This window comes from Temnothorax nylanderi, unplaced genomic scaffold (assembly GCF_030848795.1).
Source record: "Temnothorax nylanderi isolate EJ_2023f unplaced genomic scaffold, tnyl_v1.0 TNYL_tig0096_pilon, whole genome shotgun sequence".
In the NCBI taxonomy this organism is placed as follows: Eukaryota; Metazoa; Arthropoda; class Insecta; order Hymenoptera; family Formicidae; genus Temnothorax; species Temnothorax nylanderi.
Window position 1 is genome coordinate 495,387 of NW_027249158.1, and position 23,785 is coordinate 519,171.

The window sequence follows — 23,785 nt, forward strand, 5'->3', positions numbered from 1 at the left end:
TACTATTCACGATTTTCATTTTTTTTTTATTTGTGATTTTGTCAAATTTTTTAGTAATGGAGCTCAACAGACTTCAGATTCGGAATCAGCGCATTAAAATACAAAAGAAACAGACTTCAGATTCGGAATCAGCGCATTAAAATACAAAAGAAACACACTTGATCCAGGTCAGAAAAAATTTTTCCGAATTTTCTCGCACTCGTTAACGTGATTTTTCGCAATTTTTAGCTATTTTTTGCGATTTACTCGATATTTTGAGGGTGTTTGGGCTAAACGGACTTCAGATTCGGATTCAGCGCGTCAAAATACATAAAGATAGGTGGGTCTGGTCAAAAGTACAGACCACTTTTTTTATTTTGTAGGCCTGTGTAATTAATCATTAATATTTATATTTAATTGAAATATATTTTATATGTATAATACGCATTTCTGTCTCCAAGAAATTAGTGAAAATTAATATTATTATAATATTGACATTATATCGATAACATAAAGTGGAACGTTGATATTAATATTTATAAAAGAACTTTAAGATACTTTTTTCCGCTATATGTAATTATAATTAATAGGTATATTCACATATGATGTATATTGTATCACATCACATTAAAATTCTTTTATCATTTCGGGACACACTTCAATCCAGTTCTTCGTGATCGATCGTTTTTGACAAGAGCAATCGACGAAGCTCGACAACGCGGACCCCGGGAAATAAAACGACCAACGGTAATTTAGGCCAACGACCGCCTAGGAGAGATGAGGACGGGACAAGCTGAAGCCGGGAGATGTGGGATCAGCTACCTGAGCTGATATTGACGCAGATATTCGGCCATCTCGATCGCGCGGATCGCGCCAGCGTCAGCCAAGTCTGCCGGTCATGGAATCGCACGTTGTCCTCACCCGTGCTCTGGCGATCCGTCACGGTTCTCATCGATCGCGATCTGCGCGGCGACTTCCCACTAGCAGGAGAACTCGCCGTAAGAGATTTTTTTTTCCGCCATCCGATGAGATTCTTCCCGGTGAATTTAATTAAATCTATCGTAGAATTTATAATCGAGCGAAATCGAAATCGTGAATTTGAAGAAAAAGATATAGTTCAAGAAGGAACTGATTCACTTTGGAAAATAGGCAAAAAAAGGGATAGAAAAAAATATTTCGGTAGAGGAAAAAAAACTCACTACATGACATTTTTATGAAGTTATTAAGTTCTCTTAAGTTTTGTCGAAGAATCCTTGCCGATCTTTGATTCAATCCTCACTTAAAAGATGATCCTGAATCGAGATTTTGTTGTATCATACTTTCATTAATTGTGTAAACGCTCGATAAATGCTCGATTCATCATATTGACAGGCGAAATATGGACAGCATATGCGCAGCCTGGAGCTCGCTTTTTCGCGGCCGTACATTTCGCCAAGACAGATCAGGATCAGGCGCAACACTCAGGCCGAGGCGGGCGCCGATTTTCTCGCGATCGTGCGCGCGAAGGATGTGCAGCTGCGGCGACTGATATTGACAAACTGGGTGTTTGGCTACAAATGGGGCAATCGGGGAACGCTGCTCTGTGCCCTGGCAAACTTTCTACGGTGATCTTCCGTTCTTATACCGATTTTAACAGAATTTATGAGCTGATCCTTTTTCTTGTATTGCAGCGGTCAACGCAGCCTGGAGATCCTGAGCTTATTAAACGCGGACTTCGGCGTGACAGATGTCTTGCGACTGCTGGGAACAGTTGTCAAAGGGTCCGGTGAACATCTAGTCTCGCTGGATCTCCGCGGTGCTTTCAGAGAGTGGCAAGCTCCTCACGACAATCCAAGGTATATAAAGACGTTAGAAAATATTATATATTTATAAATGTAATAATAAAATATTTTTTTAGTATCTTTATATCTCATTTAAAAAAAATGTATATATATATGTATACACAAATAAGAGTAAATCAAGTGTTTTCGCAACTTCAGAATTTATTTGTGGCAATTCTGTATGAACCGTGATTAACACATAACATCATTTTTTAGATACTTGCGCCTGCTGGGTCGTTTTCACGCGCTAACTCTGTTGAAATTGGATTATCCGGCTTTATCAAATCACGCTCTCGACGCTCTTGCAAATGGAGCATCGAAAACGCTAAAGTACCTGTACATATCCGTAAGGGACTCGGACTCTAGGCAGCACATGGTAGCGGACGTTGCCTGGCGCAATTTGGTGTTAGCTTGCCCTGATTTGACAGTGTCATATACTATAGGTATAACACTATAACAAAATGTTGCTAAACAACATAATCTAAGATTGCCTCTTTGACTAAAAAGTATAGAATCCATCGTTGAATCCGTCTCTATTTCTTTTCAAGCTCGTTCTATGGTCTTCGTAGTTCGATTAAATGTAATTAGATAAATAATTTTCAAATCTTTTTTATTTTTATTTTTAATTATTAGAGACTTTGTAAGTAATATTTAAGTGCAAAAATTTATTTTAATAAAAATAGGCTTGATTTTTATTTCTTATTGAGAATTATTGCACCATTCAGCTTTTCAAGTTTGATTTTCAGTGAACATCTCGCACTATGAGGATATGCACTACTTGCTATTGCCTAGTATCCCCCTAGCTAAGTTCCACATGTTCAGCGGGCACGTATGGGATCAGAGCAGGTCACGGAACTTCAGGAGCACGATCGGTCTGATAATTACTCAATACACGAATACGTTAGGTATTTTACAAGCTGTACTTGCTAATCGATTTTCGAGACCTAACGATATAAAATAAAATATTCGACGCTGTTGGATTTGTTACATAAACTTAAGATAAATTATAAATCGAGCTCTTTTCGGTGAATGAATTCTGTGTCCGTTATTATAAATTTATCATCGTAACAGAATGAGGAAAAATGTCTTCCTTTGCAGTTGAAGTTATGCTGCAGCTTAGGAACAATCGTGAATCACTCGACGATCTGTTGGTGTCCATGCTGATACGTTGCAAGCGCTTGACGAGATTGCAGTATGATGGAATTATAAGGAGCCTCGAGATTTTACGCGAGATATGTCAGCTTCAGGCCGAACGCAAAACCCGTGAGTAGGAATGTTTCTTACGGCACCAGTAAATCTGATTGAACGTGATCGTAGATTTCAGGACAATACATGTGAAACCTCGGAACATCAATATCCATAATCGTGCTATACTGAACGATATTAATTATCGATACGATCGCAAAATGCACGAACAAGAAGTCGACTTTCGGATTGAGGATCCTACCTCGATCTTATTCTTTTATTGATGAGTTATCTTGCTTTCGTCAATAATTTTGAATGTTTACAATTTGGCAAAAAAAAATTAATTCTATTTTGATACCGATGTTTTACGACGTCATATGTGCTTCCCTTTTTATCAAATAACATAATGACAATTAAAATAACGATGAAATAACAATTTTTAAATTGTCCAAGAACGAAATAATACATAGTTGTACTATACCACAGCAACAAGCACTATGTATGAAAATATTAAAATTGATTAACAATCAATTTTGATTCGAATTTTAAGTGACTGTTTTAAATGTGTATGTTTTGGGCATAATAATACATATAATATATGAGTATTATAAAGTTGATTATTTATTCAATATATATAATTGCTATCAAATTATATAAAATTTATATAAAATCGTTAAATTGCATTTTGTCTCTATTTTCTTACATTATTCGCAAAGAATAAATATAGTAGCATAAAATGGCAGTGATTATAAAAAATGGCAGTAATTATTTATAGAAAAATTATATATACATCAAAATGAGACATATCAATTATAAGAATCTATACTTTATAGAACAAATACTATTCGCATATAACGAATAACATGATATATCACAATCGAAAATATTTTATATAAAAAATATGTAAAAATGTATAAAAAATAATTCTAAATTGTGTTGGAAAATGCTCATTGATGCTTTTAAGTATTTTTTATCTTGTTATATTCATCAAGTCTAACAAAACAATATAAAAAAGAGCATTTTTATTGTAATGTTTTATATATCTATGTTTTGCTTTATGCAGTAGTCTACGCATTATTTTACAACTTATAATTAACAATGGATATCCCACTAACACAAAAAAGGGATATTATCTTTTTCACTAATATCACGGACGGTTTCTTCATTAGTCATTACTAAAATTAGAAAATATATTTATCTATCATCCTGAGGTAAAAAAGTGTAATCCCTAATTATAATATCTTCGGAACTTTAGTTATCTAAAAGATTCAGTATTCAAGTCTTCTGTTATTGAATTAAAAATTATGTAAAAAATTATTTAAGACATTATAACATCTTCAAACGTCTGTAGGATTCCTAAGCATTCGTGATATATAGATGATATCTATTCCTTCGCGTTGACTCGACAAATCCCATGAAGACAAATCCACCTCAACGACAGGACTTCATGTGAGTATTAAGGACAGTTCGTGTGACAAAACCCTTACCGCATCGAGGACAAACGTACGGTCGTTCGCCCGTGTGATATCGCTTGTGAACAACCAGGGTGGACCTCTGCGTGAAAGCCTTGCCGCATTGGTCGCACGAGTACTTCCTTTCTCCGGTGTGGGTGACTTTGTGGGTCCTCAACAGGGTCTCACAGGCGAAACACTTGCCGCACACCTCGCAAGTATACGGCTTTTCGCCGGTGTGCGATCTGTTGTGGATTTCGAGGCCCTTCGCCGTCTTCAACTCCTTGCCGCACAGAGCGCAAAGGTACCTGCGTCTCTCGTGGTTCGACTGGTCACCGTGAGCTCTGATCTTGTGCTGCTTCAGCATCGACTTATACTTGTAGGCCCTGCCGCAAACGTCGCATTTGTGCTCGGACTCGTTCTCGCTGGGCTCCTCGAACGACTTCTCGTCCGACGCAGGATCGTAGTGGTAGAGACGATTGTGTTCCTTCAAGCTACGCAATATACTCTTTTGCAATCTGTATTTACATTACCTCGATATCGTAGAATTAATTGTTTTAAGATACTGTGATACTATTTTTAATCCCAAAGGAAAGACAGGGAAGCTTTATAATTTATTTTCTAGAGCAGATTGAGTATGTAGCTTGTCGACAAACAAATCAAGCTAACAAAGAAAAGGAAGAATCTATTTTTTAATATAAAACGCGATCGGAAAACTTGCGAAGTTGAAATTGAACTGCCTCCGAATTCAGAAAAAAATCTAAACGTGTACGGGTCATTTGAGTTTTAGTGTCAGATCAGAAGTTAACCCAGTGATATAACAGCAGAGTCAGCGATCAAGAAGATATACCTGTACACATCGTTGAAGATGCTACCGCACGCGTTGCATCGCTGATACTGCATGAAGTCGTGCATCGTCGTGTGCGCGATCAGAGTGTCCTTATCGGCGAAATCCTGGCTGCAAATCTCGCACGTGAATTTCGGCGGGGCTCGGTGACGTCGCCGCCTGTGCCTCTCCACGTCGGTCACGTTGACACCCATGAAGCTGCACTGGTTACACGGCGCGGTCTTCGGCGTGTGCGATTTCTTCACGTGGGCGTTAAGCATGAACTGCTGGGGATAATTCTTGTCGCAGGTGACGCACTTAAAGGGCCGAAGGATGCCGTGCGCTATTCTCAGGTGCGCGACCAGTCTGGTAACAAAGTGAAATTTTGCCTGGCACAGCTCGCAGACCTTCTCGCCACCTTCGAATCTGCAACCATTCAAAACAGCAAGCATTTCGACGGGTCTCTTGTCGTTACAGACAGAACCTGGGCAACTTGATACTTAGTCTAACAATAAGCTAGATTCCGTCAGATCTATATTCGCAATTATTTTTTAAACAAACTGCCGTCACGTAGAATAGATATACAATTTGAGCCAATAAACTGATCACAAATAAGTATCAATAAAAACATTTGTTACAACTAAAAAAAGAAGATTAAAAGTATCTGCAAACCAAAGCGAAATATTATTAAGTGTTACTTTAAATCTTTAAATTAATCGGATAAACCGTGTTTGAGTTATCATGGCCATCGTTTTCAAAAATAATGTTTTGAGAAAAGCGCGTTTAAATCTTGGGGCATAAATTTTGTAATTTTTAACAATTTACTCACAATTAATCTACACCAGCTCCATTTTTATGATTTTAAACTAGTGGAAAATGAAAAAAGTGTTCAATTTTTCAACTCACTTTTGTCCAAGATCAGGTAGGTCCTCATTCTTCACCTTCAAATCGTGATTATTTGTCCACTGGCTGCAATAATGATACACATTTACATAAAGCCTCGTCGAAACGTAACTGTAATTCTACTAACATTCGTTACCTAGGATAAAGTCGATGCTTTTGTAAAGTGTGCTTCCACAGCTGAGGAGAACTCACAGATCGCATCGTTAAAGAACCGCAAGTGGCGAACGAGATTCAATGGTACATTTTAAAGACGTAATTAAAATCAATTCTATATATTCCAAATTTACGTTGCATTTATTACAAAATATTACAATCGCAGTCAACAAGTCAATCCTATATATTCACTGTATATTGAATAGCATACAGTGTAAATAATATAGTAACATAAGTTATAGATCTATTGAAGATAATTTATAATAATATGAATAATTGTGATCGTTTGAAATATTAAAATTACAAATTTCCAAATATTATTACTAAAATATAAATGTATAATATTTGTTGAATATTCAATTCTTATATTTAAAAAAAGTGTTTAAAACATTTTTCTATTAGCATAATAGAATTGTTTGAGGTAAATACAATTGTAAAAAAAAAAAACATTAAAATAATCCTAATTAGATAGAGATCGAAATGTCGTATTCGTCGGAAGTTCCATCTCACAGCTTCGGCTGCACGATCTTCTCGTGCACTTTGCGATGCCTCTTGAGTAAGGTGTTGGACACGAATCCCTTGCCGCAGTCCAAGCACTGGTAAGGCCTCTGATCCGAGTGGTACCGCAGATGCAGGACCAGGGATGTCCTCTGCGTGAAACCGCGGCCGCACTGCTGGCACACGTGCGGCTTGTCGCCGGTGTGCGTCCGCTTGTGAATGCTCAGATTCTCCTTGCTGGCGAACCTCTTGTCGCACGTGTCGCACTCGAAGATCCTCTCGCCCGCGTGATTGCGTTTGTGCACCAGCAGTCGTCTCATCGACGACAGTTCCGCGCCGCACAGATCGCACAGGTGCTTCGCTGGCGCGTCCGCGAATCCGTGCTGGTTCTTCATGTGCCTCTCCAGCAGCCTCTTGTACACGAATCTCTCCGGGCAGAACTTGCACGCGTGCCTGGTCCTCGCGCTCCTCGTGACCGCGGCGGCATGTTTGCCGGCGTGATGCGTCACCAGGTGCACCGACAGGTTCTTCTTGTACAGGTAATTCTTGCAGCAGTGCTCGCAACGATACAGACGCTTGTTCGTGTGCGCGTTCTGGTGGTCCAGGTACTCAGCCCTGTGGAAAAAGCCTCTGCCGCACGTCTCGCACTTGAAGCTGTAGTCCTTCGCGTGCCGTCGACGATGGCACTCCAGATTGGACTTCTGATTGGTGCTGTACTCGCAGAGTTCGCAGGTGAACGCTTTCAGCCCCGTGTGGATCAGTTTGTGACGAGCTATGTTCATCGGGCTGCGAAACGTCTTGTTGCACTCGTCGCAGCTGAACGCCCGGTCGATGTTGTGCAGGTTCTTCAGGTGCTCCACGAGCTTTCGCGTGTGACGGAAACGAGCCCCGCACTTGACGCATTGGTGCATGGCGCGCAATCTACCTCCCCGTCGTTGTCTGAAAGAAGGGGGGAGGATAATAAAATATGCATCTCATGACGGAATTTCACAGAAACACAAAAATTAATTAAAACGATTTTCAGTTGAAAAATTAACGCCACATTTTTATACTATACTTGTAGTTGAAATCTTGAATGATTTACTTTTACTTCTTCAATTTGTGAGCGCTACCTACCCTTTCTACCACTTGTCTTCAGATGTGATAACATGAGAAACATTAACAATGTACTAACGTAATAATTCTACAAAATTTAGTTGTTTTTGTAAAATTAAAATAGAAACTATAAATAAGGTGGAATCACATAACCGTTACAAAATTAAGTTATTTAAGTTACAAGATAATTAAGTTACAAGATTTTGTAAATAAATGTGAAATATTTTATTCGGGCAAATTTCAAACAAATTTTTAAAAGAAAACAACATTATTTTGTTGTGTTAGCTACGATATATTAAATACCTATGCATCAGTTTTGTAAAACAAGTAAAAACGACAATCATTCTCTTATAAATATATGTATACTAAAGAGGACAGATTACATTTAAAGATATTAATTTTAATTTTACAACAATAATACGCATAACTATATAACTATATAACAAATTATTGTGCATTGTATCCAAGCATTTTAGTTTAAAAAAATAATGGTTTCTTTGTAAATTTCAGAAAAATAATATCAAGGTTACTGGACAATATCTTTCTTTTATTTAAAAGAAGTAAATACATAATTATTTATATACACCGTAGCGTAAATAGAGAAACTGAAATACTCTGCTCTCGTGTACTACTAACTGCGCTCGTGTGTATAAAAACTTTGATAATGTTAATTTCTGAATTTGCTTCCCTAAAAAATTATATACAGAATATAACTTGTATAACAAATAATTAGGATCACTAATATGATCAGATAATTAACATCCTAATATGAGAGCGGTTGATTCGACGTTTCCGGATTCGTTCCTGATTCTCTTTTGTATGCCGTGTATGTCTAAGTTTATAAAAAATCGATTGGAAAGTTTATAGGTTTGAGAATTTGTAAGTAAAGCAGTATAAGGTGAATAATAATCCGGGAATAAATTGATACGTACATGATACGTACAAATTATAATTTATAAAATTCTTCTCTATTAAAAATCTTACTTTTTACCATTTTTACGTAAAATACGTGTCAGTTAGTTTGGTAATTTTTTAATTAGGTAATACATCTAATTAAAAATTATATTATTTAGAATTGACTTAACCGCGACAGAGAGGCAAACGTCGTATAGATAGTACAACTTACAATTAGATAGTACAAGTCAGGAAATTAAATTAAACTTAAATTGTTTAATTCTATATAGAATTCATATGGATCAATATTATTTAACTAATGTTTTAATAGGTAAACTCTGTGTCGATTATTTCAAACTACATTCCGCGTTTTTAAAAAATCAAATTGTTAAGACAATCCTCGATATTCAGAGAAACAAATTGCGAAATTCGTGAACTAATCACAATAACAGATGTCACGTGCTTTCGCGCATATGGGATCGCGTGCATCCTGGGATTAATGTAAATGAATTTAATTAATTTCTTCGTCGATACGTTGAAGCAATTTCTCAAATAACTATTTAGCTATCTATTTTGTCTTGTTGCGTAGAGGAGACCAATTCCTGGGTAAAGTCCATGATTATTTTCTTAATGGATACCACAGGCAACGGCGGCAGCGGTCCGGGATGCCGCTTCCTATGGCAGATGAGTCCGGGTTTCTGCGCGAAGGTATGTCCGCATATGTCGCAGATGTACGGTTTTTTTCCGGTATGAATTAATATGTGTTGCTCCTGTGCGGTCTTTCTAGGGAAGGTTTTACCGCAGACCGGACAGGAGAACGGCCGGATGCCCTGATGAATCCTCAAGTGGAGGTCCAAGTCCCTCTTCTGGCCGAAGGTCTTGCCGCAGGTGGGACAGACGACCTTCTCCTTTCGCTCGTGCCAGATCAGGTGTTGGTCGAGATTCTCCTGCGTGGTCAGACCGCGCTTACATATCTTGCACTCGTAAGCAGGCTTGTAGTGTCGATACTTCATATGCGCCTTGATGGCGGGCACGTTCTTGCAGGCATGTCCGCAGATGCTGCAGATGATGGGTGGCTCGCCGCTGTGCACCTGATTCATGTGTTGCTTTAGATCGTTCTTGATTTTGAACTGCTTCTTGCAGACCGTACAGGAGTGCTGGAAGCCGCTGGTATGTTTCCGTATGAAATGATCCTTCAGGGTACACTTGTTGTTGCTCTTGTACTCGCAGATGCTGCAGGGATACAGAAGAGGTCCGTGAACGTTCATGACGTGGCGCTTTAGCTCTCGCTTCAGACTAAAGCTCCGGCAGCAGGTTTGGCACTGATACTTGTGCAGGCTCATATGTTTTACCATGGTAGCTTTCTGGCTGAAACGTTTGCCGCACGTGGCGCACTCCAAGGAAAATTTAGGTTTCTTCTTGTCAACTTTGTCCCGATTCAAGTTCTGCTTTCTCGTATCTTCTCTCGTTTTTCTTTTCCTGGCGATGTGCCGTTTAATTCTATTTGATAATAAATCGTATTCGGGCACGCATTCTATGCTTTCCGCGTCCACGACGTTCAGAGGATCCACGGGTGAATCACTAAAACATAAATTACGAACAAATTAAATTTTATTACACACGATGCAGGATCTATCGCTGGATATTGAGCTTACTTACTTGGGATATTAAGATTGTTGAATGATTTCCAGTTTTTTTTTTACACGAAAATATTTTTAATCTACAAAGAGACTGCGAGAAATATAAAGATTACATTAAGTTAAATCCCAAATATAAATCGTAATTAATGTAACATAAAATATTTTTAAATGTAGCATTCCAGCACTACTAAAAAATGATTAAATAGTTATTTAACAATAACATTTACTTAATAAAAATTTTGATTTTTTATAACAATGAAATTAATCTATATTTACCTAAAATTTCATTGCCGAAAATATTTTTAAATGAAAGAAAATAATATACTCTGGATGATTAATATTATGATTTAAATAAAGACATACTTAATTACGTGGTTATGTAGTTGTTGAACAAAAAATATTGTATCGATATCATATTTATCTTAAGTAAATGAAATATTATGTATTCTTTAATTCTCTCGTGTCATACTTCATTGTGTTACACAAAGGAAATCAATGAATATATACAAAATTGATAAAAATTGTAATTTTTATTGTAAACTACATACAAAATACAGTAGAAAATTGCAAAAAAGACATTCATATTTCAAAATTTGACATAAAAAAGTGTGCATATATGTATACATATACAATACATGTATATAATATTGCTCAAAAAGTTTATATATGTATGAATAAAAAGTATCAATAAAAAAAATATTAATTTTTGTAAGAATATTTATAAGATCTATACAAATATCACATTTATATCTACAAAATATGTAAAAGAAATATGTATTTCTTCTATATAGATAAAAAGTACTATTTAAAATAAGCAACTTTCTGAGATTCTTGTTTTTTGACTATGGCTCTTTTTATATCAAATTTTTAATTATTCTCTATGTAATCGTGAAGCATTTAATCCACAATTAATTTCGTCAGGTGTAGGTATCCACTAAAAATACTACAAACTTGTACATCTTATTCAATCTTTATGACTGCGTTTTTCGTCGCGTATTCTTTCGTGAATTCCGTGACGATGTTCTTGATGGAGACTACAGGTAGCGGGGGCAGCGGGCCAGGATGTCTCTTCCTGTGGCAGATTAAACCGGGCTTTTGAGCGAACGCTTGACCGCAAATATCGCAAATGTAGGGTCTCTTTCCGGTGTGGATCAACACGTGCTGCTCTTGAGCAGTTTGCCGTCGAAAAGTCTTTCCGCAGACTGGGCAGGGGAACGGCTTCACCCCGGTGTGCACTCTCATGTGCGAGTCCAGATCGCGTCCCCGGAATCTCTTGCCGCAAGTCGGACAGAGTACCTTCTCCCTGGTTTCGTGCCACGTAAGATGCTGCTCCAAGTTCTCCTGTGTCGTCATACCCCGTCGACATATCCGGCAGACAAACTCCGGCTTGTAATGCCTGTACTTCATGTGAGCCTTGAGGGCGTGGAGATTCTTACTGAAGTGACCGCAGACGTCACACACGATCGGCGGAGCCTCGCTGTGATTCTGCTTCACGTGGTGATTCAGGGCCTTCTTTATCTTGAACTGCTTGCCGCACGTGTCACACGCGTAGTCGTAGTTACTCGTGTGCAGACGGATGTAGTGATTCTTCAGGGTACCTTTGTTGTTGCTTTTGTACTTGCACACGCTACACTCGTACATCTGCTGCCGATGATTCTTCTCGACGTGGGAGACCAGATAACGCCGAAGGCTGAAGGTCTTCGGGCAGTCGGCGCATTTGTGCCTATGCTGCTTCAGATGCTCGGCGAGGTTGCTCTTCTTCAAGAACTTGCGGCGACAGTGATCGCACTCCACGCACGTCGTCTTCTTTCTAGTCGGTCGATTTTCCTCGGTTACGATCCGCGAACTAAGCTTTTCTCTCGTTAGACTTGCACTTATCTTTTCCGATGGTCGTCCTTCATGTTCTGTTAACGATTTTTCTCTTTTCGTCCATTCACATTCGATTCCGACAAATGGTTTCTGGACATTGGATTCAACATTCAACGGATCCACTCTAAAACATAAAAAGACAAAAGTTCGCGTTACCTTCAGCTATAACTCGAAGGAACGATTGCTTATGTGCCTGTCGAGAAAAATCATTGAGAGTTTGATAAAAACGAGGAGGAGGTAGTTGGGAACGGTTTACAATAATTATTGGAGGCGGTTTAATAAACATTTGGATGCTTTATTGCCATCGTTCTTCAAGTTACCTTCCTAAGGGTGATTAGAAGTCTGCAGAGATTTGCGAAAGAGGATTAAATATCGGCTTTTCATATATGCAACACAAAACTCTTGGATCACCTAAAAAAAGAGTGCGTATCAGTACCATAATTAATTATGCGGCATAATTAATTAATGGCAAATGGTATAACTTACCTGACGACGAGTAAGTAAGATCTACAGATCAGAATATAATTGTCGGGGAATAGATTAATCGAAAACAATTTGAAGGAAAAGCGATTTGGATTAATCGTTCATATATATATATATATATATTCAAGTAAATATTCGCTGTACATGTACGAAGTAATCATATATAAATCTAACTGCGTTTATTACAAAATATAGCATCGTAACATCATTAACAGAAACTTGCAATAAACCCGGGGAAAAAAATAACAAACGTCTTATCCTATAATTGCAATTACTGAAGATACTTATAGAAAGATCACGCGCTTGTTAAAAATTTATCTTTAGAAAAATCCTATCTCTATAAAGGAAAAGATAACGTTTAAACAAATGATTATAGTACTTTCTAGATTTAACTGTTTCGGACTTGGATTAAGTGTTTGGTAAGATTTTCGTTTTGCTAATATAATTCTTAACAAACTCGCTCACAATGCCTATCACGGGTATAACTGGCAGTTTACCGAGCGGTCCAGGATGCATTTTCCTGTGCCATATCAGGGCAGCCCTTCGCGAGTACCTCAACCCGCATATGTCGCACGCGTAAACGTTACTCATGTGCGTCAGAATATGTTGCACCTGATTCGCCCGTTTCTCGAAGGCTTTCTGGCAGACCGGGCAGACGTAGGGATTGATCTCGCCGTGGATGGTCACGTGTTTGTTCAGCTTGTTTTTCGTGAGAAAGGTCTCGCCGCACGTTGTGCAGATGTAGCTGTCCATGTTTCGCGTGCCCTCGTGCCGTCGTAGGTGCGCCTCCAGAGAATCCGCGGAGAGGAGACGCCGCTTGCAGATCTCGCACTGGTAGCCGGTCTTCAGGTGAATGAGCTTGGTGTGCGCCTTGAGCGCGTGGTAACTGTTGTAGACGCGTCTACAAATGGTGCACGCCACCGAGAGTTTCGTGTGCTGGCTGTACATGTGCCTCTCTATAGCGTACTTCGATTGAAACACCTTGTTGCAGGCGGTGCACGTGTTGCAGAAAGGATCCAAGTGGCTCGCGAGGAAGTGCTTCTTCATGTCCGGCTTGTTCCACACGACGGAGTAGCACAGTTTGCAGGTGTACTTGGGCTCGCCGTGATGCACGACCATGTGAAGTTCCAGCTTCTCCGACGAGGCGAACCGCTCGTTGCAGGTTCTACACGTGTACTTGTGGAGCTGCATGTGCTTTCTTAAGTTTCCCTTCGTCCGACAGGGGAACGAGCAAACGTCGCAGGCGTAATGCAGGCGTCTCACTACATTTCTGTTTTCTTTACTGCTCTCCGTGTTGATTATCTCGGCGATACTTGGAGATGTCTCGATAAAGAATGCATGGGGACCCCGAATGCCTTCGTTCTTGATTCCTTCCATTTCTAGTAAATCAAACCTACGACATAAAAAAAAAGACGTTCAGTCAAGAAACGTTCAGAAATATGAGAAAAGTGCCTCTGTCGCTCACAGTATCTTCCATTCACCGCTTTGCCCAAAGTAACTTTACGGCCGACTTTACGGAAAATAAGCTTAATATTTTATGAAAAGTTTCAAAGTTTTAAAATAAAAAAGTTATACAAAAATTTTGCAGTGCTCTTCCAATAATTACTTCATTAAATTTATCATTTTAGTTAATATTTTAGTACGTTAATATTTTATTGTTTTATAAATGTTACGATAATACAAAACATTAACATCTTCCTTTAATGACGAATATTACGCGATTGAAGATGAATATTTGGGAAACTATAGAAGGTGAAGTAAAAGGAGAAAAAAGATGATATTATTACTATTTTATTATCATTTACCACTTTAACAATTTTAATACTATCGCTCTTCAGAGAGTACACGATATGCAAATACCATGTTAATAACAAAAATACAGCATACATACTTTCTTTAGCCAAAATACGACATCAATTAGCAATCTTCAGTTTCCAGTCTAAAAACTTAAATACAGATATATTTTCGTTAAAAGAAGTAACGATCAATAGAGATATTATATTATTATTAAACCGAAAATACTTGAGTTAAACATCCTCGTTGGTCTAAGCAAAATGTTTTGTTTAGCGCGAAATAATAAATTACGTATACTATACTTTTAAATACATAGTTACGTTATCCTAAAAAAATATTTAGGACAATAATCCCGTAATAACGCAATGCGAACGAAAGTATTAAAAGTTTCGCTTCTTTACTCTGACTAGTAAAAAAAATAGAAATAATAATCCAGTATAAGATCATAAAATTTATTAAAATGTAGAAATCTTTCTCCTAATACAGTAATATCAATATTTCCTCCTTCTTGTAATTGTACTTGTTACAAATTCTTTTAAAGCTAAAGATAAGTGGACACAACAAACGTCTCAACTGCGTTCTTTATCTTCTTTAAAGCGTTAATTCTTTTTCTCCACTTTCGTCTTCAGCAGATCCTTGATAAGGTGATTTACCGACATCGTTGGCAGTCGAGGTAAAGATCCAGGATAGTTTTTTCTATACGTGATCAGGCTTCTACGTTTTAACCGCAGATGTATCATAGATGTACAACCTGATGCATCGTTAGATGCTGTTGATTGATTCACGTTCTGGATCGTGAATCTCTTACCGTGCAGCTCTATACGGCATCATATCGGTGTGACTTCTCGGTGTATCACTTCTTCAGAGAATCCTTGCTGCTCAAGATCTTACCGCACGTGGCAGACGATGGCCTCCCGGTTATTATGCTAGCTTGCGGTGTTGCTCCTTCTTCGTCGCGAATTTCTTTCAGTACACGTCCCAAAAGAACTGATGACCGTAGGTACAATTTACGCGATGCCTATTAAGGGCAAACAGATTCTGGTGAGTTTTACCGTCCAGGTCGCACATCGTCTGGCGGCTATTATTGTATAAGCATTGCATATACTTGTGCAGATCTCTCTTAGTCTTGAAGTGCCAGTTGTAAATGTTGCGTACATTGTACGCCGTACATAATTCTGATCGTCTGTATATTTTCTTAAATTGTACCCTTGCAGGTCGAACGTTATCGCGCAGACGATGTCGCAAAAATACTTTTTTAAAAGCGTGCATCTTTTCGATATGTTGTCGCAGTTCGTCCTTCATCTCAAAAGTGATGTCCGCAGAAATGAAAATTCTACTGACTTTTCAACTGCGAAGCAATAATAAAATTAATGAAGCACAAGTTTAAACCTTCTCACATGACTTCTCTCTTTCCTCTGAATATATATTTTCATCATAAACTTGCACTTTGTCCTGGGATGATGTGGCTTATTCCTTGACATGCTTTTCGTATATAGGTTTGCTTTGAATTGAGATTTTTCTACGCAATTCTCACAGAAGATTGTAACTGCGACAAACTGTTCTTTGTCGACTTTTAAAGAACCGATAGTATCGATTATACCCCTAAAAGTTTAAGAAAAAAGATTATTATTATTATTAAAACCTCAACACATCTGGTTAATACAAAGTATACTTATCTCTTATTGTGACTTTACGAAATGTTTCGTAAAATCTGAATTGTCTTCGAAAGTAGCACAAGTACGTAAAAGTTTTAGGCATTAAAAAATGGCTGTTAAAACGGGATCATAATCTTATAATATTATATATATACCCAGACAGCACAAATGTCCAAAATTGGGACGTAAGATTAAAGATGACATTAAGACGCCTTTTAGACATCATATCATACGACGTTTTAAAGATGTCTTTCAGACGTCTTATGTCCCGATTTTGGATATGCGTGCTGTCTGGGTATATATATGTACGCATTCTTTAATTAAATATATATTGTCTAACTAAATTTATTATTATCTAAAGATACTTTACAAGAAGTGTTGTCAAAAATATTTATTTGAAACGGTAATCTGTACTCTTGTGCACATATCTTACTAATCTAATTTTATTGAACACAGTTATCTTAGAAGAAAACTAATACGTCTTTTATGTTAAGCCATTCAATGCGCTATTGCTTATAAATTATTATTAACGTATACGCCAGAGAACATGTATTGTGTATGAAGAAATCGATAATTGCTTGATGTATTTTATGTCACAAGATAATTATTAATGTAAATAAATTATTATCCTTTACATTTTAAAAAAGTGATTGAATCACTTTATGCTCTTGTAGACGTAAGAATATTGTTTCTCCACACATAATAACAGTAAGATTTTAATAGAAAATTACTTACTGTACAATAGATACAAAAATTTACCCGCAATAGAGCAATTGCATCATTTATTATCAAATATTGTACTATACTCAATATTCTCACGATATATCTTTCAAAAAATTATGGTTTTACTATAAAGACCAATAAGAAATGCTGATTCTGAGATAGCTAAAATGAAGAATTCAAGAATATTAATAATATATTTTATGGAACATATCCTTATTTTGGTATCCTGTTCGGTGAGAAAATAATTTCAAGAATGGAAAATAAAAAATCTTTAAAATAAAAAAATATTTTTACATTAAAGATATATATATATATATGTCAATTATTATATATGTATGCAATATATTGTATATATATATGCCAAACACATTATATACACAATATATTGCATTTTTTATTCAATGTATTTTCAAAAATATATTTCCTGATTGAACAGTTAAAATGGATTAAGCCACTTAAAAGATAAAGATAAAAAGATAAAGGCTTATTTCAATTATTACTTCAATTATTTCAATAAAACAAAAACATAACATTTTTTCTTCTTATAAAAAGATTATTCTGAGAGTCATTTTAGCACCATTTTAAAATCAAAAAGTTCTGATTTTTCCATTTTTAAGTCATTTTAGTTTTTAAATCTATTCTTTAAATAACAGAAAAAATAATTAAATAGGCCGAATTATCTTATATTTCTATCTAATGGCAAAATTTTTTAATTATCGTGACACTGCAAATCCGAATTTTATACCAGTGCGAATAAAGTAATATCATCATACATACATGAAACATACGTATAAAAAAATATTTTTATAAAAAAAGAAAGAGATAATAAGATAGTGTATATAATGGACATTTTATATTTATCTTCTGTAAAACAATGTTGCATTAAGCGGAAGATTTACATAACTTTTTTACCAATTGTACTTACATTATTTTATGATTGATTTATATTATTATGCCTAATACGATTCTTTCTCTGCTCACAAAATCAGCATTTGCATTATCAAAAATATTATTGAGCCATTTTTAACCAATAAAATAGCGTTTAAAAAAATATTAAACAGTATCAAATCAAAACTATCAAAATAATTTACGTTTCTTCATTAATTTTAATACGTCATTTGACCTATTGGCGATGTTGCATGTGATCCACAAAAATAAATGTTGTATTATCATTATATACCTTCGTAATGTGTTTTATTGGCTCAAGAAAATGTACAAAGTTTTAATTTGGTTGACGATAAATATATCGAGAGACTGAAACGCCGATAGAAGTTGTAAAATGTAAGATCACTATTCTTCTTTTCTTAGAAATATGTGATTTACAACAGCTAGCTATACATATCTATACATTTTATACCTATTTATTATATGTATATCAGTTACTCTAAAAAATTTGATCAAATTTTGGATATAAAGAAATCATTATGGATCACAAACTTCGAAAATTTGGTGGCATTCTTGTTGTCAATGGAATACTTCTATTCTAATAAGTATGTTTTTATTCCTTAGTACATTACATTGAGACAATCACTGGTTTTATTTTAAAATTAAATTTTAGGACAATTTTTTTTACCTGGACGACATACATATATCTGTATAACATAAACTATATTTAAATTTATTAGTGATAATTGCGGAAATATTTTGTGAGTTAATAAAACTAAATTTAAAAACAAAATTAATTAACTTCCTAGAGAAATTGGCATCATCGACAATTTGCTTATTGATGCTTCCTTTTTCCTAATTTTAAATTTCCAAAATAGTGATATCGCAGAGTTTTACAAATACTTTACTCTTCGTTTCTCTCTATCGTTTATCATCTTTTGTCTTTTGCGTCCACTTTCTCATTATTTTACATTTGTCACAAAAACGATACGCAAGAGAACAAATAAATAATAAAAATCGGATAGGGGAGAGTAAACAGTATAGAGACAATAAAAAGCCCGATAGTATTATTAAAATCGAGGTATCGCAATCGGCTGTGATAAACAATATATAATCCTTCGCGTAAACATAAAAATTCCGTTTGAAAGTTTTGCAATTGCCGCCCGAGATGTTTTTAATGTTTCTGTTCTACATTTTCTCAATTGTCCTATCATTCTTATTTTATAACGATCGTGTGCTTGTGTTCTCTTAGACACTAATATAAAAAAAAAAAAATTCGACATATATAACGACATGATGAACTAAAACGTTCACATGTCCTCGTCGAAATTCTCTTTCTTACACGCTTTAATTTCTTGCACGTATCCGTCGGTGAACTCTTTAACGATATCCGCGATTGGCATCACGGGCAACGGCGGATGCGGGCCAGGGTGAGTTTTTCTATGGCAGATCAATCCTGGCTTTTGCGTGAACGCTTTACCGCATATGTCACATACAAACGGTCGCTTGCCAGTATGGATAAGCAAATGCTGGCGCAGCTGTGACCTTCGGGCGAATGGTTTGCTACAGATCATGCAGGAATGCGGCTTGCATCCCGTGTGCACCACCATGTGCCTCTTGAACGAGTCTTTCTTCGTGAAGGTCTTACCGCATTCCGCGCAAACTATTTTGTCGCGTTGCTCGTGCTGCGTCAGCAAATGCTGATCCAGATTCTCTTGCGTAACCATACGTCTTTTGCAGATGTGACACTCGTACTTGGGCTTGTAGTGCGCCCATTTCTGATGCACATAGAGCGATCCGCTGTTAAGGCACAGTTTGCCACATACATCGCACTTGATCGGCTTCTCCTTATGATGGAATCGTATATGATTCGTTAGATCCCCCTTGACCTTGAACTTTTTCGTGCAGAAACTGCACTGGTGCTCGTAATTGTCCGTATGCTTCCTCGTGAAGTGGGACTGCAACGAATGCTTCGATCTGCAAACAAACCCGCATGCTGAGCAAGGGAATTTCGTGGCGCTAGGTCGTTTCCTGGACCAAGTATCGTGCTTCCTATCCAGATGAGCGGCGAACGAGCTCTTCTTCGGGGTTCTAAAGCCGCACACGACGCATATGTAAGCGCCATCCTCTTTTAAGCATATCTTCTTCTTATGATTCCACGCTACGTGTTTCCTGAAGGCTAATACCGTGTCGAATGTCTCCGAGCACAATTTGCATTTCACTATCTCACTCGAAGTCTTTTTCGGAGAAGGCGTTTTCGGAGGTGTTGCATTATTGCTAGAAGGTACGCTAGGCACATCTACCATTTCTTCCTCAAGATATTCTACTTCTCCCTCATCGTCATTTTCGTCCTCTGTCTGATCTTCGCTCGCTTCCGTGTCTACCTCCGGGTTGGACGCAAGTTCCTCGATAGTCACCATACTGCCACTCGCTTTCGTGTCTACCTCCGGGTTGGACGCAAGTTTCTCAATAGTCACGATACTGCCACTCGCTTTCGCGTCTACCTCCGGGTTGGACGCGAGTTTCTCGATAGTCACCATACTGCCCTGTACTTTCACCTGGTATAAATCTCCAACCGTCTTATCATCTACAGTTTCGCTGATGCCGTTTAGTGTGATCGGCTTTATAGTTCCTCTCAGTTCCTCTATTTCTTCAACACTTCCATTAAGAATGCTCTCAACGTTGTATTTCTCGTCCACAGAATCGTATTCTTCTCCCTCCAACTGACACTCCTCTTTCACCTCTATACTAATGTTGTCATCTTCCATTTCCTCTACTTCCTCTTCCAGCTCCTCCCCTTCTACTTCCTCCTCTAATTGCTCATCCACTTGTCCTGGTATATCCTCGTCCGGTAAAGGCGAATCGCCTTCGGGTACAAACGCATAATACGGCTTGCCGTCGAATTCCAAAATTTGCCACTTCTTCATTACCAGTGATTCATTGTCAAAGATGAAAATACCACGAGGATTGTACGCGCCTTGGTGCCTGAAACATTACGGAATGAAATAATTATTAGAAAGAATAATCAAGGTGATTTTTATCTATACCGTGGAAAATTATACGCTAAAAGTCATTATTTATCCCATATAAATTTAATCACAGATCAACGAAGGTACTCACAAACGGAGAGCTAAAACTACCTTTCTTGTTGATCAGCATTGTAGTCCGTTGCGACCTACATTATGGCAATCACGAAACTGCCATAAAATGGGGAAAGTTCGAAAGAAACAAAATATTTGTACAAAATAAAATATTATTGTACATATGTACATATCAAATATATAAATCAATATATTTATTTTAACAACTTAAGAAATATGTATCCATTCGAAGCAAGTCTATTTCTAAATAATATGTTATATTATACTTAAAAAAATTAATGAGAAATGAAAAATGTGTTAAGTAATAGATATATTTAGAACATAAATAACAATAAGATATGAAACGTAGATATTTCATAAATTCATAATGTTCTTTTGTAATTGCATGGCTTAAAATTCGCGAAATTGCAATGCTTAAAATACATAAGCAATTCTTTAAGTACAAACTAGGAATCAAATAAACGTTATAACATAACTTTATAATTTAGAAACACTTCATTTCATTTTTTAGAGTTTTTGCGTGTTTTTAAATAATAAAATATTTTTATATTTATATAATCTTTTTATTTGGACACATACATTCCGACTTTTCAAAAAACCGAGCCAAATCTCAAGGTAAATCTTTTAAATCCAAGTATTATAAACACAAAGTTTCAAGTTGTTTTTGCAACGCGACTTATTGATGACAATATTTTTTATAATACTTATCTCTGAGATAATATATTATAAGATCATATATTATATCAATATATTATATAAAGTGATGAATATATTAAATTTAGTAACATTAAAAGTCTATAACGTAAAAGTATTATTTTATTATTAATAAATTGAAACGGGAAATAAGAGAAGCTTTTTATCTCGCATACATAATATTGGAAAACAATAACTTTCGCATCATTACTATTTTATTGTGAACTTTGTGATTCTCGTCAACTCCGTTGCTTTTAACTTTTAACTTTGCAAATAAAAATATCCCAATTCTGTTCATCTTAATTATTCATATCTGTATATCAACGCCGTTGTGCATTACAAGCAAATGCCTTGTACTTGTGTAGTTGTCTTTTTGTCTCAGATTTCAATCATGCTCGACAACATGCCTTTTACTGCACGCAGACGCGATTCTTACATTATTTATCTATTTAATCGTCACATGAGATAAAAGATATAAAAGACAAGGATCATATAAAGCACCGACGTTCAAGTTGTGCTGTTTTATTTCTTGGTAAACTCCTTTACTATGTGGTCGATATGTATCACCGGGAGAGGCGGCAGAACGCCCGTGTGGATCTTCCTATGGCAGATGAGACCGGCCTTCTGAGCGAACGACTTGTCGCACACGTCGCACGCGTAGATACGCTCGCCGGTGTGCAGAAGGAGGTGCTGGTTCAGACTGCTGTGCCTGGCGAACGCTCTGTCGCAGACCGTGCAGATGTACGGCTTGTCGCCCGTGTGGATCCTCATGTGCTTCTTCAGGTCGTGATTCTCGAAGAACATCTTGCCGCACTCCTCGCACACCGACTTCTCCTTCTTCTCGTGCTGCGTCAGTATGTGCTGATTTAGATTTTCCTGCGTAACGAGGCGCCGGTGGCACTGCGGGCACTCGTACTTCGCCTTGTAATGCGCGTGTTTCTGATGGGTGTACAGGCTGTGGCTGTTCCGGCAGGTCTTGCCGCAGACGTCGCACACCACCGGCTCCTCCTGATGTTTCAACCGGATGTGCGTGGTGAGGTCGCCCTTGATCTTGAACTCCTTGCCGCAGTAGTTGCACGAGTAATCGTAATGCTGGGTATGCTTGCGGACGAAGTGCGACCTCAGGGTCTCCTTGCGAGAGAACACCACGTCGCAGACGATGCAGTTGAACTTTTGCCTGCTGCTGGCGAACCTATCGTTGTCCCCCTTGGCGACCCCCTCGTGCTTCTCGGCGAGATGCGCGATCATCGTGGATCTCTTGTTGCAGCGGAAGTTGCACTTTGAGCACGAAAGAGCTTGATTTCGCGGCTCTGCCGCGGTGAACGCGGGATTCTTTTTTATGCCCGTTTCGCGTCCGCGGACGATCCCCACCGTGTGCGTGAGCTTGTGCTGTTTTAACAAGTACTTGTTCTTAAAGTGTCTAGGACAGACGTCGCAGCCGAACGAATTGCGTCTTTCTTTCTCGCAATCTTTCTCCTGCGATTTCTTCTCTTCTCGGCGTTTGGAGACCGATATTATCACCGATATTCTGTTCGACGTCGCTTCATTGACAGAGATATCCGCTGTCGGTTTCCTACAACATTACGAAGACATATCTTTATTACGGTTCTACAGTTGGAAAGTATACAGATCTTGGACTACTTACATTCAAATATAAAATTTACGAAGACACATTGGTACGAGCGGAATTAAAATTATTTCCACCCCTCTGCTCGGGGTTCAAAAACAAAAATTTTATTGATGTGGGATGCTCAGGGGTGTGACACAGAATAATTAAGATATATTTATTTTTACACAAGATTAAATATAATTAAGTACGTTATGTACAACAAAACGGATTTAAGCTAGCCTAACTTTTCTAGAACAGACTGTTAAAAGTGTTAAATATACAGCATATCAACATAATCTTATAATATATAGATATTATTTATATAACATTGGAAAATAGATTTTAAAAAAATTGTTATATCAGAATAATCTAAAGCGTAAAGCGTAAATCAATGAATTTGTAGTAATTATCTTTACTTTTTATAGATATCTTGATCGCCCTTACAATTTTGCATATCGCGGGAATTCTTAGAATTAAAAAGGAGGAGAGAAGTTAATCATTTCAGAAAAATCAATTGCAATTATTTCCA

General features: G+C 37.2%; 2 protein-coding genes across 4 annotated transcripts in view; one reads left to right on the forward strand and one right to left on the reverse strand.

The window, feature by feature from the left end:
- Window positions 1-579: 579 nt before the first annotated feature.
- On the forward strand, window positions 580-3,525 carry LOC139775310 (F-box only protein 39). Its single transcript, XM_071711209.1, has 7 exons — window positions 580-977; window positions 1,351-1,583; window positions 1,650-1,814; window positions 2,016-2,242; window positions 2,546-2,704; window positions 2,898-3,062; window positions 3,117-3,525. The coding sequence occupies exons 1-7, from the start codon at window positions 786-788 to the stop codon at window positions 3,266-3,268; spliced, it is 1,293 nt and encodes a 430-aa protein (XP_071567310.1). The 5' UTR covers window positions 580-785; the 3' UTR covers window positions 3,269-3,525.
- Window positions 3,526-3,581: 56 nt separating this feature from the next.
- LOC139775322 (uncharacterized) overlaps window positions 3,582-23,785 on the reverse strand; it is a 68,239-nt gene continuing 48,035 nt past the window's right edge. The window contains exons 5-7 of one of the 3 annotated variants that reach the window (XM_071711246.1): window positions 6,168-6,230; window positions 5,286-5,687; window positions 3,582-4,929 (exon numbers count right to left, since the gene is read on the reverse strand). In XM_071711246.1, coding sequence (XP_071567347.1) covers window positions 4,416-4,929; window positions 5,286-5,687; window positions 6,168-6,230 — 979 coding nt within the window. In that variant the 3' untranslated portion in view covers window positions 3,582-4,415. Of the gene's footprint in view, window positions 4,930-5,285; window positions 5,688-6,167; window positions 6,231-16,621; window positions 20,839-21,495; window positions 23,221-23,785 lie in introns of those variants that run through there. The other 2 variants (XM_071711237.1, XM_071711245.1) reach the window with 2 other exon arrangements.